Here is a 14,745-nt window from a genome sequence, read left to right as displayed (position 1 = left end):
AAGTACACACAGTCAGAGATGCATTAATTACCCACGTTTTAGGTTACACAATCCATCGATGGTCCATCGGTAATTCTCTCGATAACCTACAACTAACTCAGAGGTTTTTAATTGACATCACCGACATGGAATGTGAACAGTTCCCTTTACCTCTGAAAAAACACCGACGAACACAAATCATCGGTGTTTCCATCGGTGATGTTGGAACAATTCCCTTCGCCTCTATAAAACACCGATGGTTTATGTTCGTCAGTGTTTTCATCGGTGATCGGGGAACAGTTCCCTTCGCCTCTGGAATACATCGATGGAATGTGTCTGTCAGTGTTTCTATCAGTGATGTGAGATAGAAATAGTTCCCTTCGCCTCTGAAATACACCAACGAACACAGTCTGTCGATGTTTCCATCGGTGATGTGCGCAGTGAATGACAGATTGTGTCTGTATTGCATGTCATCCTCCCTACAAACACTTAAATTGAAAGCTTCACGCATAACACAATAACAGCAGTTCATATAATAATTATAAAATAATTATTTATTTGTACAGAATTTCATCCATAAATATTACATGATAAAAAATTCCTTAACACTTTCATATTCTGATAGTTAGTCAGAATTATCTACCTCTTCTTCAATTGAATCATGATCAGCTCCATCGCAATCTTCAACGTTGATATCATCATCATCTTCATTGACTTGTGCTTTTTCGTTGGATCTTAGAACAACATTCAACTCTCCAGTGTCAACATCAACAAGACTATTTTATCAAAGACGTGAAAATTTAAATTTTCTTCTAAGTCAAGCGATGAAGCAACTTGATATGGTTTAACCAACTCACTAACTTGAAAGACATCATCTCCCACACTTGTGTCTTCGTTCTCATCATGAACAACCTCGACACGACCCATGGGTTTTATTTTTAAAACAGATAACCAATCAACTCTTGATCGATCCTTTCTAAAAGAAAGGGTGTATGTGTAATAAACTTGTTGGCATTGCTTGGCAAAATCAAAGACATCATTTACGTTGCGGAGTCTAGCTTTTGAGTTAATTTCGACCAGACTATAGTGGGGATATACTTTGATTCCTCTGTCAGTGGTGTCATACCAATAGCATTTGAATAAAAACACTCTACTATGCTCATTATGATATTACAATTCAACGACCTCTTCTAATTTACCATAACAGTCAACTTCAAACTCATTACAAGTTGATCCCTTAACACAAACACAACTGTTATATGTATTTCTTCCATGCTCGTATTCTTCAGTATGAAACACATATTCATTAACAAAATACATGTTGTAGCACTTCACTTTTCTTTCAGGATCCAGGCTTAATAAAGACAATAAAACACTAGCATTCCTTTTCATTTAATAAACCTTGTATATCAAGTATAACAATGAACAGTAAACGAGAATTCTGTAATGAAATTAAGTATAATGATAAATAATGAGTTTATGATAGTACTTACATGTGTTTTGAACCACGTGGTAAATTGTTCATCTTGTAATCGAAAGATTTGGGATTCAGTCAGCTGTGAGTTCTTAGACAGTAAATATTATCGATGTTGCCTATAAAGTTTTCAAAATTGCATGAGTTTGTGATATTACAATAGATAAATAGTTCATTTATAACAAAGTTTAAGTAATATATATACTTACTGAATAAAGGGTTTCAGTTCATCGCAGTTAAAAAACATATAATTGTGTGCTTTTTTTAACTCTATTTCAGACAAATATCTTCCCCTTACAGCATTTTCAGGTATGGGTCATCCAAGATTGGAGAATATTGACAAGTTCTCACTGGAAGGCACTTCACCACCACCATCATGTCGTGGAATGCGATTGATTCTTGTTCTCAAATGAGGCTCGAAATAGTACGAGATAAATATTGAGATCTCCTCAACAATATATGCATCACATATCGAAGCCTCAACATACACCTTGTTCTTAACGTTTTTCTTAAGATTGAACAAGTACCTGCATGGAATTAAACAAATATTTTCAATTAAAAAAACAATAAAAATAAATTAATAATTACATTGCATCTGTAATATCTAACCTCTTGAATGGATACATACATCTATACTGGACTGGGCCTCCAACTTTTCTTCATCATACGATAAATGTATGGGTAGATGCTCCATCGAGTTAAAAAACGATAGAAGGGATATCATCTCAAGTTTGTATATTGTCTCGACAATATTCGTTTCAAGCCTCTTAATATGATGCGTTAACAACTTGCTGAAGTATATATCTCTAAAGAAATGACTAATCTCTGTGAGTGCATCCCATATACCTTTGGTAATAAATCACAATAAGTTAATAGAATGAATGTTTGCATAAACACATGGAAGTCATGGCTCTTCATTCCATGCAATCTGTATTTTTTTAGATTAACCAACCTTGATATGTTTGAGGCATGTCCATCAGCAAAACACAAACTCTTAAGTCATTGGTAGACTAGTAATTATGCATTCTTCTCTAAAGCGAAGCTTACTCTAGGCTTTGCGACCCGTGACCCATCGAAAACCAACTTCATATTTTTATGGTTACAAAACAACGTTATATCCATTCTAGCTTTGATGTTGTCCTTTGTCTTCCCCTTCACGTCCATGACCGTGTTGAAAATATTTTCAAACACGTTCTTTTCTATATGCATAACGTCAAGGTTATGCCGAAAGAGATTGGTCTTTCAATAAAAAAGCTCCTAGAAAATACTTCGATTTACCCAGTTGTGGGTCAAACCAAAACCAGAAAACTTTTGTTTACTGGATTGGAAACCAAACATAATGTCATTGTACTCTGACACCACGTCATGCAATTCTTCACCAGAAAAACATGGGGTGCAACGTCCTTTTCTACTCTGCCAACAAAAAAATCATTTATGTTCTTTCTGTATATGTGATATGTTGGCAAGAAACCCTGGTAGCAGTTAAAAAAAGATGTTTTACCTTCGTTTGTTAGCGTGAATGCCTTGTTATTTTCCATGCAGTATGGACATGCTAGTTTTCCATGCGTGCTCCAACCAGAAACCATTTCATAAACTGGAAAATCATTGATAGCTCATATTAAAGCTACCCTTATAAGAAAATTTTGTTTTCTCGATACATCATAAGTCAAAGCCTTGGAGGACCACAATTGCGTTAACTCATCAATCAACAGTCAAAGACAAACATTACGGCCCGAATTGTTAGGATCGAGTATGACTTTAGATAAAAACATAAACTCCGGCCTCATACACATCCCCGGTGACAAGTTGTAAACTGTGAGTAAAACCAGCCAACAAGAATAAGGAGCAGCAAATGACCCAAATAGATTGAATCTGTCTATACACAACCCAAGATGCACGTTCTTTAATTCAGCTGAAAAGTGAGTATGCACACTTTTAAAGTGTTTCCATGCTTCACCGTCAGAAGGATACATCATCACTCTATCCACCGCATCATGTGATTGGTGTCATGTCATGTGCTTAACAGTTTTTGGTGACATTAATAACCTCTACAGTCTATGAGTGATTGGAAAGTATCTAAGTTTTTTTATATGCTACAAGAGTCTTTCTCATGCCAGTTCTAGATTTGTAAAGGGAATAATACCCACATGTCATGCACTCGGTTAGCTTAGTATTTTCAAGGTAATACAACATACAAAAATTTGGACACATGTTAATTTTCTGGTATCCTAACCCGAGGGGTTTCATCATAGACTTAGCAGCATAGAAGTTATCTTTCAACTTGTTCCCTTCAGGTAAAATGCTTCTCGTCCATTCTACAATTCTATTATAACTGGCTTCACTCAACCCATAATCTGACTTGATGGTAAACACATGTGCAATGGTCGATAATTTGATGTGATTTATACAGCCATCCCATAATGGTTCATCAGAATCTTTTAGAAGTTTAAAAAACTTGGTCGCGTCTGCATTAGGTTCTTCTTCTACGATTGGACATTGATTGTCATTACCTTGATTCATTCTCATTGCATCCATAATCATATTCATGTAAGGATTATTGTTGTCATTTACAACTCCATGCACGTTGCTAGCACTAGAAGTTGACCCAACTATTCTTTCTACTGTGCTTTCGTTACGAACAAATAGTTCTGCCGAGTGCATACCAACACAAATAATCCTCTATGAACCCTTTGTGTAGAAGATGCATCGTTACAACATCTGGATGAAGAAACTTTTTATTTTTACACCTCTTGCATGAACACCTAATATCGCCTCCACTAATATTTCTCGGAATAGATGTTGCGAAATTAATAAAACTCTAAACCCATTACAATAATCCATCCTCCGCCATCCTTCAGGTGAATCTCGATACATCCATACATCCATGAACGATCATCTATGACTTCTATCGAAGCTCTATAAAATAATGATAACAACATGTATTAATTAACTATATTAAGTAAATAAATTTGCAAAAATATTGGTTAGATTATCCAACTTAATGTCAAACTTCTCTTAAATATTCATTATCAATTATTTACATAAATACAAATTTATAGGCATTAACTTACGGAAATTATAAATCGGCAATAAAATTGATAAAAAATAAAACAGACCTATTAAACAAGCCATTATTTATTTCATTGCAATACACCTAAGTCGGTAATTCGACATAAGTTCAACAATTTACATACAAATAAAATTTAACAAAATCTAAAACAAACAAGTACAAAATTATAAATCCATACTACATGTTTGAGAAAAAACAATAAAATAAATAAACACCCAAACAAAATACATATACTAAAACAAATTCAATAATTAATAAAATTGACATTTTAAAATTGTATTAAAATTAAAAATAGATAGAATTACTTACAAAAAATAAAAAAATCCGCAATAAATCAGAACACAAATGTTGAGACTAAAACCGTTTGTGTTGAGATGAAGGGGGATGTTTGAGGGGGAGGGAGCTGGTTGTTAATGTTGAGAGGGGGGGGAGGAGAAATAGGGGAGGGGGGAAGAAGAAGGAGAAATACGGGAGGGGAGGGTCGATGTCTGGTCATATATTAAACATTACCGATAAAATTTCTGATAGAATTATTTTGTTCGTCACTCCGTCAAAAATTAGGTCGGTGTTTTTGACATGTCATTGTACGGACAGCCCGGTTTAAATCCGAATGTATTTCCGTCAGTAAAATTATCCACAAAAACTTACACGTCATCGCACAACTTGTTTTTTTTATTTTTTATATTCCGTTTGGGATTCCCTCGGTATATACCGATGGATTGTTTATGTCGATATATACCGACGGTTTTAGCGATGGAAAAAATGTTGTCAGTAAAAATCACTGTAAAATATCAATGAAAAAAAACTGTCGTTAATTTTGTTTGTATTATTGAATTTCTGATAGTGTAATAAGTAAAGCTTTCAAAACTAAGCTTTTAAATGCGTGACAGAAGGGAAAAAACATAGCTTGAACAAGTTACAGCTACAAAGCACCCCATTATTTTGGCACTAATTTTACTTTTAAGATTTGACACATTGTTCTTCCATTCACCAAGCTGAAAGAATTGGTTGATCTGTTCTCGGAAGTATTAGATACTTAGCAGAAAGGGACGCTTGGATCCTATCTGCCTCCAACTTTCAAAGATGCTTATTGCTTACTGAATATTTAAATCACTACATGCTCAATAGCAGAAAGGCTAAGTGACATCGAGCCTTCCTTCTGCTAAATATATAGGGTCATCTGCCATATTAATTACCAAAAGTCGTGACAAATTTGTGAGGTCATGTTCTTATGATGCTTAAATATTAGCTTAGCATTTGATTTCGTGTTCACCGACTATAAAAAAAAAATGATTAAAGAAATGGAAAGTCGGTACTCGGACGATTATGTAATCATGCTTATTCCCCTTTGGGAAGTGGTGATCCTATATATAGATGAAGGTTATCAGTCCGGTTACACTACCATTGCACACACTTGTATCTCTTAGGGAGAGGAACTAACTATTCTTCAACTACTGCTTCTCCAAAATATCTGTTTATACTGCACTCGTAGAGAAAACATGAGTGACGGAGGACAATGGAAGCCTGTTGTGGGAATGGTGGTCGTTAATTTTGCCTTCGCAATAGTGAATGTGCTTTTTAAAAAGATTCTGGATGAAGGAACGAACAGTATGGTTATTGCTACATACCGACTATCAACTTCTGCAATTTTCTTGGCGCCTGTTTCTTACTATTGGGAAAGGTAGTCTTTCAGCTGCTGCACAATTAATTTTTCATGCTTGTTTAGCTCCTCTGAGCACGATTTTGACGTTTGTCAACTAGTTATTTTCTCTGTTGCTCCTTCATTGGAAATATCACCGAGTTTGGAGCATGGACTGAACTTCTTTGATGTACAAAGGTTCTTACAAGGGTCTGTAATATAGCTAGTTTGATTGCAGGAAAAGCAGACCTAGGCTAACAGCTTCCATCTTCTGCCACCTCTTCCTCGGTGCCCTTTTCGGGTTAGTTAAAATATACTTGTAATCTTCAAGATGCTTCTGTGCGTTATGCTTCGCAATATATAACTACAATTGCCATGATTATGTCTAGAGACTCTGATTCTCTGAGAATTATTGATGTCTATCAGGTTAACTCTCACACAATATTTATTCCTTAAGGGACTTGAGTATATATCTGCTACCTTCGCCTGTGCATTCCTCAACACGGTCCCTGTAAACACGTTCATACTAGCACTACTTTTTGGGTAAGCGCAGCAAGCAAGGCTGTAAGCAGTGAGTAGTTTACTGCATTTTCTGACCAAAAATAATATTCCTTGGTAACTGGTGTTAAAACTCTTTCCAGTATAGAAAAAGCGAGCATGACAAGCAAGGCAGGAAGAACAAAGGTGTTAGGTGCACTTATATGCATGGGAGGAGCTGTCCTATTAATCTTTTATAAGGGAATCCCATTAACCAATTCACATTCAAAAGCTGCAACAACTGACATCCTAAACCATGCTGACACTATGATCTCAGGGAAGAAGAGACAAAGGTGGGTGGTTGGTTCGATACTTTCTCTTGCAGGCTGCTTCACGTGGTCTTTGTGGTTCCTCATTCAAGCTAAGATTAGCAAAAGTTACCCATTTCAATATTCTAGCACCGCCCTTATGTCCTTCTTGGGCGCAGTCCAGTCTGCTATCTTGAGTTTAAGCATTGAAAGGAATTTTTCCATGTGGATTCTGAGAACAAAATTGGAGATTATAAGCGTCCTTTATGCTGTAAGTATTCTCCGGGTAGCTTAAATTAATGTTGCGTGCTTCATTCAGGTCAAGAGAAGAAGAGTTGAAACAGGAGGCTTGAAATATTACCGTTTCACTTGTTCATACAGGGAATCATAGGATCTGGCTTGTGCTATGTTGGCATGTCATGGTGCGTCAAACGAAGGGGTCCTGTGTTCACATCAGCATTCACCCCTTTCACACAGATATTTGCTGCTATGCTTGATTTCTCCATCCTGCATGAACAAATTTATCTGGGAAGGTTGTTTCCTTTCATTACATGTATTATGCTTTTACTTTACAACAGATTATTTACTGTTCCTAACAGTCTTTAATTTTAACGAACAGTGTCCTGGGTTCTGTCCTAGTTATACTTGGTCTGTACATTCTACTTTGGGGTAAAAGCATTGAAGCAGGGGATTGTGGAGAGAAGCAAGCCCACCTAGCCAGGGAAGAGGAACACCGTGACACCGAAGCACAGATACCAGCAACAATTTCAAAGAGTAATCCATAAATAAATGCTCTCTCTGAGTGAATTATTTGGTGGCCGGAGGCTGGTTATTCAAGGCAGTGCAGTGAAATTGGAGGCAAAAAAGTTTCGAGTCTACCGTGAACGAGCACCATTTGAATTTATAGAAAAGGCATTGTCTATTACTTCATTTTGCTGAGTCTTAACTTCGTTCCCCCAATTTCCATGTACTGTATTAAAATTAAAATTAAATGATGCTATACAAGAATACTCATTTAACTGCATGATGATTGTTTAATAAAATAAATCAATAATTATATATATATATATATATATATATATATATATATATATATATATCAAGATATCTCGCGAGGAGTTTTTCAAAAAAACAATTTAATTATACAATAATAAATTTATTCCTTGCAAGAAAACTCATTATTTCAATTGTTTTTTAAAACATTCTGGTATAATTATTTCTTTTCTTGTTAACATGTGTTTTTTTTTTAATGAAATAATATTTTTTGTGTATTTTTTTAATTAAATAAGAATTATAAGTAATTAAAATCGATGAAAAACTCTAAAATAAATATAAAAAAGATTTTCTTGATGTGATAAAAATTATAAGCAATCAATAAAAAGGTGCGCATGTAATGAAAAAAAAATCAAAAAATTATATATATAAAAAAAAAACGTTTGTATTCTGATTGAAATTATCATTTCCTAATTTGTAGAATAGAAAGACAGCAGCATCCTTGAACGCCCAAACAGGCAACTCTGCTTTATATTCTGACTGACACGTGTTTCAAAGGGAACAACGAATAGTCATTAGTTCAGCAGTCGTTTACCCCACCCAAATTACATGTCGTTTCTTCTTACATAAGAACAGGCCTACGCATTGACGGCTTTGCCTCTCCGGCCCATAAACAAATCCTCTTCTAATACCCTGCACGATTCAAAAACCCTAGTTTCACTGACTTCTTCTTCTTCTTCTTCTTCTTCTACGGTGTATACCGCTACTGGAAACTGTTGTATCTATAAAGCGAAAATAAACTAGCGAAAAATGGGGGGGAAGAGAAGGACGAGCGAAAGCGAGGCAATGGAAGAATATGGCAGCGATGTAGAGTTAGACAGAAAGGAGAAGAAGAAGAAGATGGAGAAGGGGAAAACGAGAGAAATACTCCCGTCAATGATAAAGAACAAGGAGAAGAGATCTGCCGTACACGCCAAACTCAAGCATGAAAAGAAAGTCGAGAAACGCAAGAAGCTTAAAGCCCGAGACGCCGAAGAGAAGCGAGCTCTCGAGCTCGGTGAGGAGGTCAGGTCCCCAATTGAAATATCGCATTAGGGTTTTTGTTCTTTGTTAATCAGAATTGATTTTGTGTGGTGTGATTATTGTGCAGCCTCCTCCAAGGAAGATTCCACGCACCATTGAAAATACTAGAGAGAATGACGAGACTGTATGCAAGCCTGACGACGAGGAGGTACTAGCTCATGCTCTGCGATTGAATCAGCTATTTCTACTCATGGCCAAAATAGCAAATGCTTCTTGTAGCTGATGTGTTAATTCTCTTGGTTTATAGCTATTCGCTGGCAATGATGCTGACGAATTTAGCTCCATCTTAAAACGTGAACGGACTCCGAAGATATTGATCACCACTTCCCGTTTTAACTCTACTGTAAGTTCGTAATCTCTTTTTAATTTGTTTTGTCATTGAATAGCCATGGAAGATGAAATATTATTTTGATGCCAATTTAAATCTCTCCCTGCACTTGTGATATGGTTGAATTGCCTTTACATGTCATTTGTGGTCTACAGAGGGGACCGGCTTTTATATCAGAACTACTTCAAGTGATCCCAAATGCACATTATTACAAGAGAGGAACTTATGACTTGAAAAAGGTGCTTTTTATTGGTTGTCCTTCTATTTCTAATATAAGATGCCTAGCAGTAGTGTTTCATCTCTTATTAAGATGTGCATAACATTCTTGTAGATTGTAGAATATGCAAAGAAGCAGGATTTTACTTCTCTTATAGTTGTTCACACCAACCGCAGGGAACCAGGTGAGTGGTACTTCTTAGTTTTCAATACAGAACACGTGCCAAATTGCTTAGGATATGCATGTTCTTACCGTGATTTCCTATTCCAATAACTGAAATAGATTTCATTTATCAATGGATAAAACCTTGGGTGACTGCGATTGTCTATCAGAATCTTAACAATTTTCAGTATGTTTGTAGATGCTCTCTTGATCATTGGCTTGCCTGATGGCCCTACTGCCCATTTCAAACTCTCTCGGCTTGTTCTACGCAAGGATATCAAGGTTTATGGCTGACCTTGTGGATATTGACATATAACTTTTATTTAATGCAATGTTACCTTCTATTCTGAAATTAATTGATTCTATTCATTTACTAAAGAAAGTTACAGTCCTTAATGATTCTTAATCAACAAACTGTATCTAATTTCTCATCAATTAAATCTAATTTGTCTGGTCTTTAAGTGGACATGGCCTGTTTTATTGGAGCAATAATATCTAATCAAAGAGAAATTGATCAATGAAGAGAGAAATGTGGTTTTAGAAATGTTATCAAATTAGGTTTCAATGGATTAGAATGAGCTGATTTTATTTTATGGGGTATTGAGTGTGATTTCAGTTTTGTCTGATGTAGTTTCTAGGAGGGCAACTTCTTACCTTTGCTGCCTTGTGTTGCTTGCAGAATCATGGAAATCCCACCAGTCATGAGCCCGAGCTGGTCTTGACTAACTTTACAACTCGTCTGGGACATCGTGCTGGGAGGTATTAAATTTTCTTCATGTTGCATGTTAGAAACCATCTAAATTTTCCTCACTATAGTTGACCGGAAGAATGAGTTGGGATAAGCTGTGTGATCATACGTGCTATCTTCCCACAAAAATGATAATACTCTTGTTTTCTATAACTTAACCATGTTTTCAGTGTGGTTTGTATGATCTCACAGTTTTTCTATGTATCATTTTCTTTGTTGACTTCTTACACACTGGTTTTCTTCTTAATAAAACATTCTTTTGTTCATATGTACCCTCCAGAATAATACAGTCACTTTTCCCGCAAGAACCGAATTTCCGGGGTCGAAGAGTTGTAACCTTTCACAATCAACGTGATTATATATTCTTCCGGCATCATCGGTATGCTTTGGATTCATTAAATTTTGCCAAGAATAAACCTGTGGGTAATCTTTTCTTTTCTTTCTTTCTATAAACACCTTTCCGATAGAGTTTTCCAACTTTCATGTGCACAGTTACATCTTTGAAACCAAAGAGAGCAAACAGAGTGATTCAAAAGGTAAAAAAGGAAAAGATGGCAAGGGTGAGAAGATCTCTCAACAGAAAGTGATTGCACGCCTTCAGGTTATGTTTCCCTATCAAATTTGTTGTTAACATTTGTTGTTGTGGAGTTGATATCCTTTCTACCAGGATCATAAGTTATACTTTTCTTTTTCTCTTCTTGTTGATTAACTCTATGAACTGAGTCAAACCTTGTAATCTTAATATTCTGCCTTAGGGCACTAGTGAAACATCAAACGCATCTGGAACTTTAGCTAGGCCCGTGATAATTTCAACTACATTTGGATACTCCATCTAAGTTATGGGTCTCAATTTTACCCAAACATCTCTGTCTGAAACCCCTATTATCTTGGTAGTCTGTGTGCCAATAGTTTTCCTCTAAACATGCAGGAGTGTGGTCCTAGATTTACACTGAAGTTGAGAAGTCTCCAACATGGAACATTTGATACCAAAGGCGGTGAATATGAATGGGTTCACAAGGTAGCTTTTGAATGGTTTCTGTATGGTATATATATTGATTTGATTTGTTGACGCTTTTTTCCCCTCCAAATTTTGTGAGATTATGAAACTGTTCATATTTCTTCTCATTTGAATTTCAGCCGGAAATGGACACCAGCCGGAGGAGGTTTTTCTTGTGAGTTGCATCAGATCGTTCCAAGTTTATTTGTCTTGGTGTATAAGCAAATTTTGTTGCATTCCGGGCTGGTACCTGAACAACTGATGTTAAAATCCTGATCCAATTTGTAATGTGTAATTTAAAAATAGAAAAATTAAAATTGTGATAAGTTTTGCCCAATTGTTTATTCAATTATGGACTACTTGAAGATTATATGAATATATTTATCATTTGATTAGAACACCCGTCATAATTTTTCTTAATTTCTATACCTTTTTCTTGTCTGATTGTGTGATGCATTTCTCTTTCTTTCTTTTTTTTATGAAAGATTATTGGTTGCATTTTTATATCTGAAGCATACAAAATTATTTTTTTAATTGTTTAGAAGTATTTATATTAAAAATAATTTTTAAAAAATAAAAAAATATTATTTTAATATATTTCTAAACAAAAAACATTTTAAAAAATAATCGTTACATGTCACTTCAATCTAGTGGGTAGATTTGTTTGTTTTTCTTTTTCCTAAATGAATTATAAACATAAATATTTTACATGTAAAAAAATATGAATTAATATAAAATAGTATATTGGTCTGCTCTTTGTTGCGGGTTAATATTAATTTTTTTTTTGAAATGTTAAAAAAATATTAAGATTATAGGAAATGTTTTAAGTTCTTTTGCTCTAATAGTCATGCAAGACTCAAGTAAATTAGGTCTGGTAGCCATGACAGATCTAAGCGATTTAGATTTGACGGTCATGTGAAATCCAAGAGCCTTAAATCTGTTAGCCATGTTTTTTTAATTATTTTTATAATTTTTTATTTTTTATAAAAAAATTATTTAAATTATTGTTAACGTATTCTAAATATAAATTCTAATTAATTAATTTTATAATTTGTTTTTATTAAAAAAAACATTTTAACTACTTTTAGAGTATTCTAAATAAAAGTTCTAATTAATTTTTTTAAATTGTTTTTACTTTTTATAAAAAAAAAATTTAAACTACCGTTGAAGTATTCTAAACAGAAATTATAATTAATTATTTTTATTTTTTATAAAAATATATTTAAACTACCCTTAAAGTATCTTAAATAATTTTTATTTTTTATTAAAAAAATATTTAAATTACCTTGAAGCATCCTAAATAAAAATGCTAATTAATGTTTTTTATATTTTTTATTAAAAAAAAACATTTAAAGTATCCTAATATCCTAAATAGAAATTCTAATTAAATTTTTTATAATTTTTTTATTTTTCATAAAAAAATATTTAAATTAATATGAAGTGTTCTATTTATAAAAAAATATTTAAATTACCTTGAAGCATCCTAAATAGAAATGCTAATTAATGTTTTTTATATTTTTTATTAAAAAAAAAACATTTAAATTATCCTAATATCCTAAATAGAAATTCTAATTAAATTTTTTATAATTTTTTTATTTTTCATAAAAAAAATATTTAAACTAATATGAAGTGTTATAAATAATTTTTTTATAAATGTTTTTTATTTTTTATAAAAAACAAATAAACTATAATATCATAAACAGAAATCCTAAATAAATTTTTTTATTTTTTATAAAAAAAAAAACATTTAAACTGTCGGAATATCCTAAACAGAAATTCTAATTAATTTTTTTATAAATTATTTTTATTTTTATAAAAATACATTTAAAATATTTTAAATAGAGATTCTAATTAATTTTTTAAAAAAAATTATTTTTTTATAAATTTTTAAATCTGGCAATCAAATCAAATCTAAAAAATTTAGATATTACTGTCCTATCCAAACTTTATAGATCTGATGATCATGCGAGATGCTATTAATAGCCTTGGATAAAAGAAACGTATCAACATTTATAGACTTTTCCCAATTAAACTTTTGTCGGCTCTGCCAGCAATTCTTGACCTAAACCTGGAGAAAAGAAAACATAGATCAACATGCATAGACTTTTCCTCTTGCTCACATCCACGTAGATCTTAAAGGTGAAACACATTGTGAGCACTCAATAAAAATCTAAATTAAGTAAACTCAAAAGCTAATTGTTGAAACAATAAAGAAAAAAATATATTATTTGAACTTTACAGCAAGGGGGGGGGAGATTGAATTTTATTTCAATTATGATTTTTTTCATCACACAATATATCAGAAAATTATTGAATATTAAAAAATCATAATTGGTAAGAATTATTCGCCTTTCAAGTATTTTGTTAAGAAGATATTTAAAAAATATATATCTATTATTTTAATTATTTATATCACTTGTATTTAATTATTATTAATAATAATAATAATAACTAATTTTGAAAGATCCAAACAAAAATTCTTAAAAAAAATTTAAAATAATTGTTTTTTTAAAATGAACTTGGGCCAAGTTGCATAAGCTCAGGGTACGGCCATGCAGACTTAGTGCTTGTAGCCCATGTGCAAATTAAAAAATTAAATTATGTTATTAATATCAAAAATAAATTTTAAAAAATAAAAAAATTTCTTTATACCTAACAAGAAATGATTTTGTTATTTCGTGATTTTCATTTCATCTCCTTTTTTTTTCCACAATACAAGCCAGTCTAATTGAAAGATGAATTGTTTTTCTTACTATTAATGTTAACAAAACACTTAAAAAAGAAGGTGGTTTTAGCGTACATTACCTCTCAAAACACTATTTATTTTAATAATTTATTTAAAAAAATGTGTTTCTTCTTCAATTTTGATTTCATACTTCAACATTTTCTTATATTGAAATTGAGTTTCATGATTTATTTTAATTTGTTTTCTATAGATTATTTGAGTCTTATAATCCGGTCACGGGTTTAGCGGGCTAACTCTTTTTTAATTTTGACATCATTCTTCAACATTTTCTTTGTTAGGGATTGAGATTTATTATTTATTTTGGTTTACTTTCTATGAGGTTATCTCAGTCTCATAACCCGAGTCACGGATTTGACAAGTTAACCTAAATTGACTTGAGTCATTTTTTTGTCCTTTTAAAAATTAATTTTTTTTTCAATTTTATCTTTCAATATTAAGTTGGTTGAGAATTGTGATTCATAATTTATTTCGATTTGCTTTTTATAAGATCATCTCAGCCTCATAACCTGAGTAGTGAGTTTGGT

At 32.8% G+C, this 14,745-nt stretch overlaps 2 protein-coding genes across 2 annotated transcripts; both read left to right on the top strand.

The window, feature by feature from the left end:
- Positions 1–5,621: 5,621 nt before the first annotated feature.
- Positions 5,622–7,971, top strand: LOC7487756 (WAT1-related protein At3g30340). Its single transcript, XM_002302651.4, has 6 exons — positions 5,622–6,204; positions 6,401–6,463; positions 6,589–6,705; positions 6,804–7,218; positions 7,329–7,480; positions 7,567–7,971. The coding sequence occupies exons 1-6, from the start codon at positions 6,023–6,025 to the stop codon at positions 7,730–7,732; spliced, it is 1,095 nt and encodes a 364-aa protein (XP_002302687.3). The 5' UTR covers positions 5,622–6,022; the 3' UTR covers positions 7,733–7,971.
- Positions 7,972–8,589: 618 nt separating this feature from the next.
- On the top strand, positions 8,590–11,895 carry LOC7487755 (uncharacterized). The gene is made up of 11 exons (XM_002302650.4): positions 8,590–9,005; positions 9,091–9,171; positions 9,271–9,366; positions 9,507–9,590; positions 9,683–9,752; positions 9,930–10,012; positions 10,410–10,489; positions 10,759–10,857; positions 10,971–11,079; positions 11,407–11,496; positions 11,616–11,895. Exons 1-11 carry the CDS (start codon positions 8,751–8,753, stop codon positions 11,652–11,654), a joined length of 1,086 nt encoding a protein of 361 aa, XP_002302686.3. The 5' UTR covers positions 8,590–8,750; the 3' UTR covers positions 11,655–11,895.
- The last annotated feature ends 2,850 nt before the right edge of the window (positions 11,896–14,745 follow it).

Source organism: Populus trichocarpa, chromosome 2 (assembly GCF_000002775.5).
Source record: "Populus trichocarpa isolate Nisqually-1 chromosome 2, P.trichocarpa_v4.1, whole genome shotgun sequence".
Taxonomy (NCBI): domain Eukaryota; kingdom Viridiplantae; phylum Streptophyta; class Magnoliopsida; order Malpighiales; family Salicaceae; genus Populus; species Populus trichocarpa.
This window is presented reverse-complemented; position numbering and strand designations above follow the sequence as displayed.

Excerpts from the sequence above, each read along its gene's own strand:
- LOC7487756 (XM_002302651.4), top strand. The coding sequence starts at position 6,023 with ATGAGTGACGGAGGACAATGGAAGCCTGTTGTGGGAATGGTGGTCGTT. Across the intron at positions 6,464-6,588 it reads TTCCTCGGTGCCCTTTTCGG|GTTAACTCTCACACAATATT; the intron begins GTTAGTTAAAAT and ends GATGTCTATCAG. Across the intron at positions 7,219-7,328 it reads TTATAAGCGTCCTTTATGCT|GGAATCATAGGATCTGGCTT; the intron begins GTAAGTATTCTC and ends TTGTTCATACAG.
- LOC7487755 (XM_002302650.4), top strand. The coding sequence starts at position 8,751 with ATGGGGGGGAAGAGAAGGACGAGCGAAAGCGAGGCAATGGAAGAATAT. Across the intron at positions 10,013-10,409 it reads TTCTACGCAAGGATATCAAG|AATCATGGAAATCCCACCAG; the intron begins GTTTATGGCTGA and ends TGTTGCTTGCAG. Across the intron at positions 10,490-10,758 it reads CTGGGACATCGTGCTGGGAG|AATAATACAGTCACTTTTCC; the intron begins GTATTAAATTTT and ends TGTACCCTCCAG.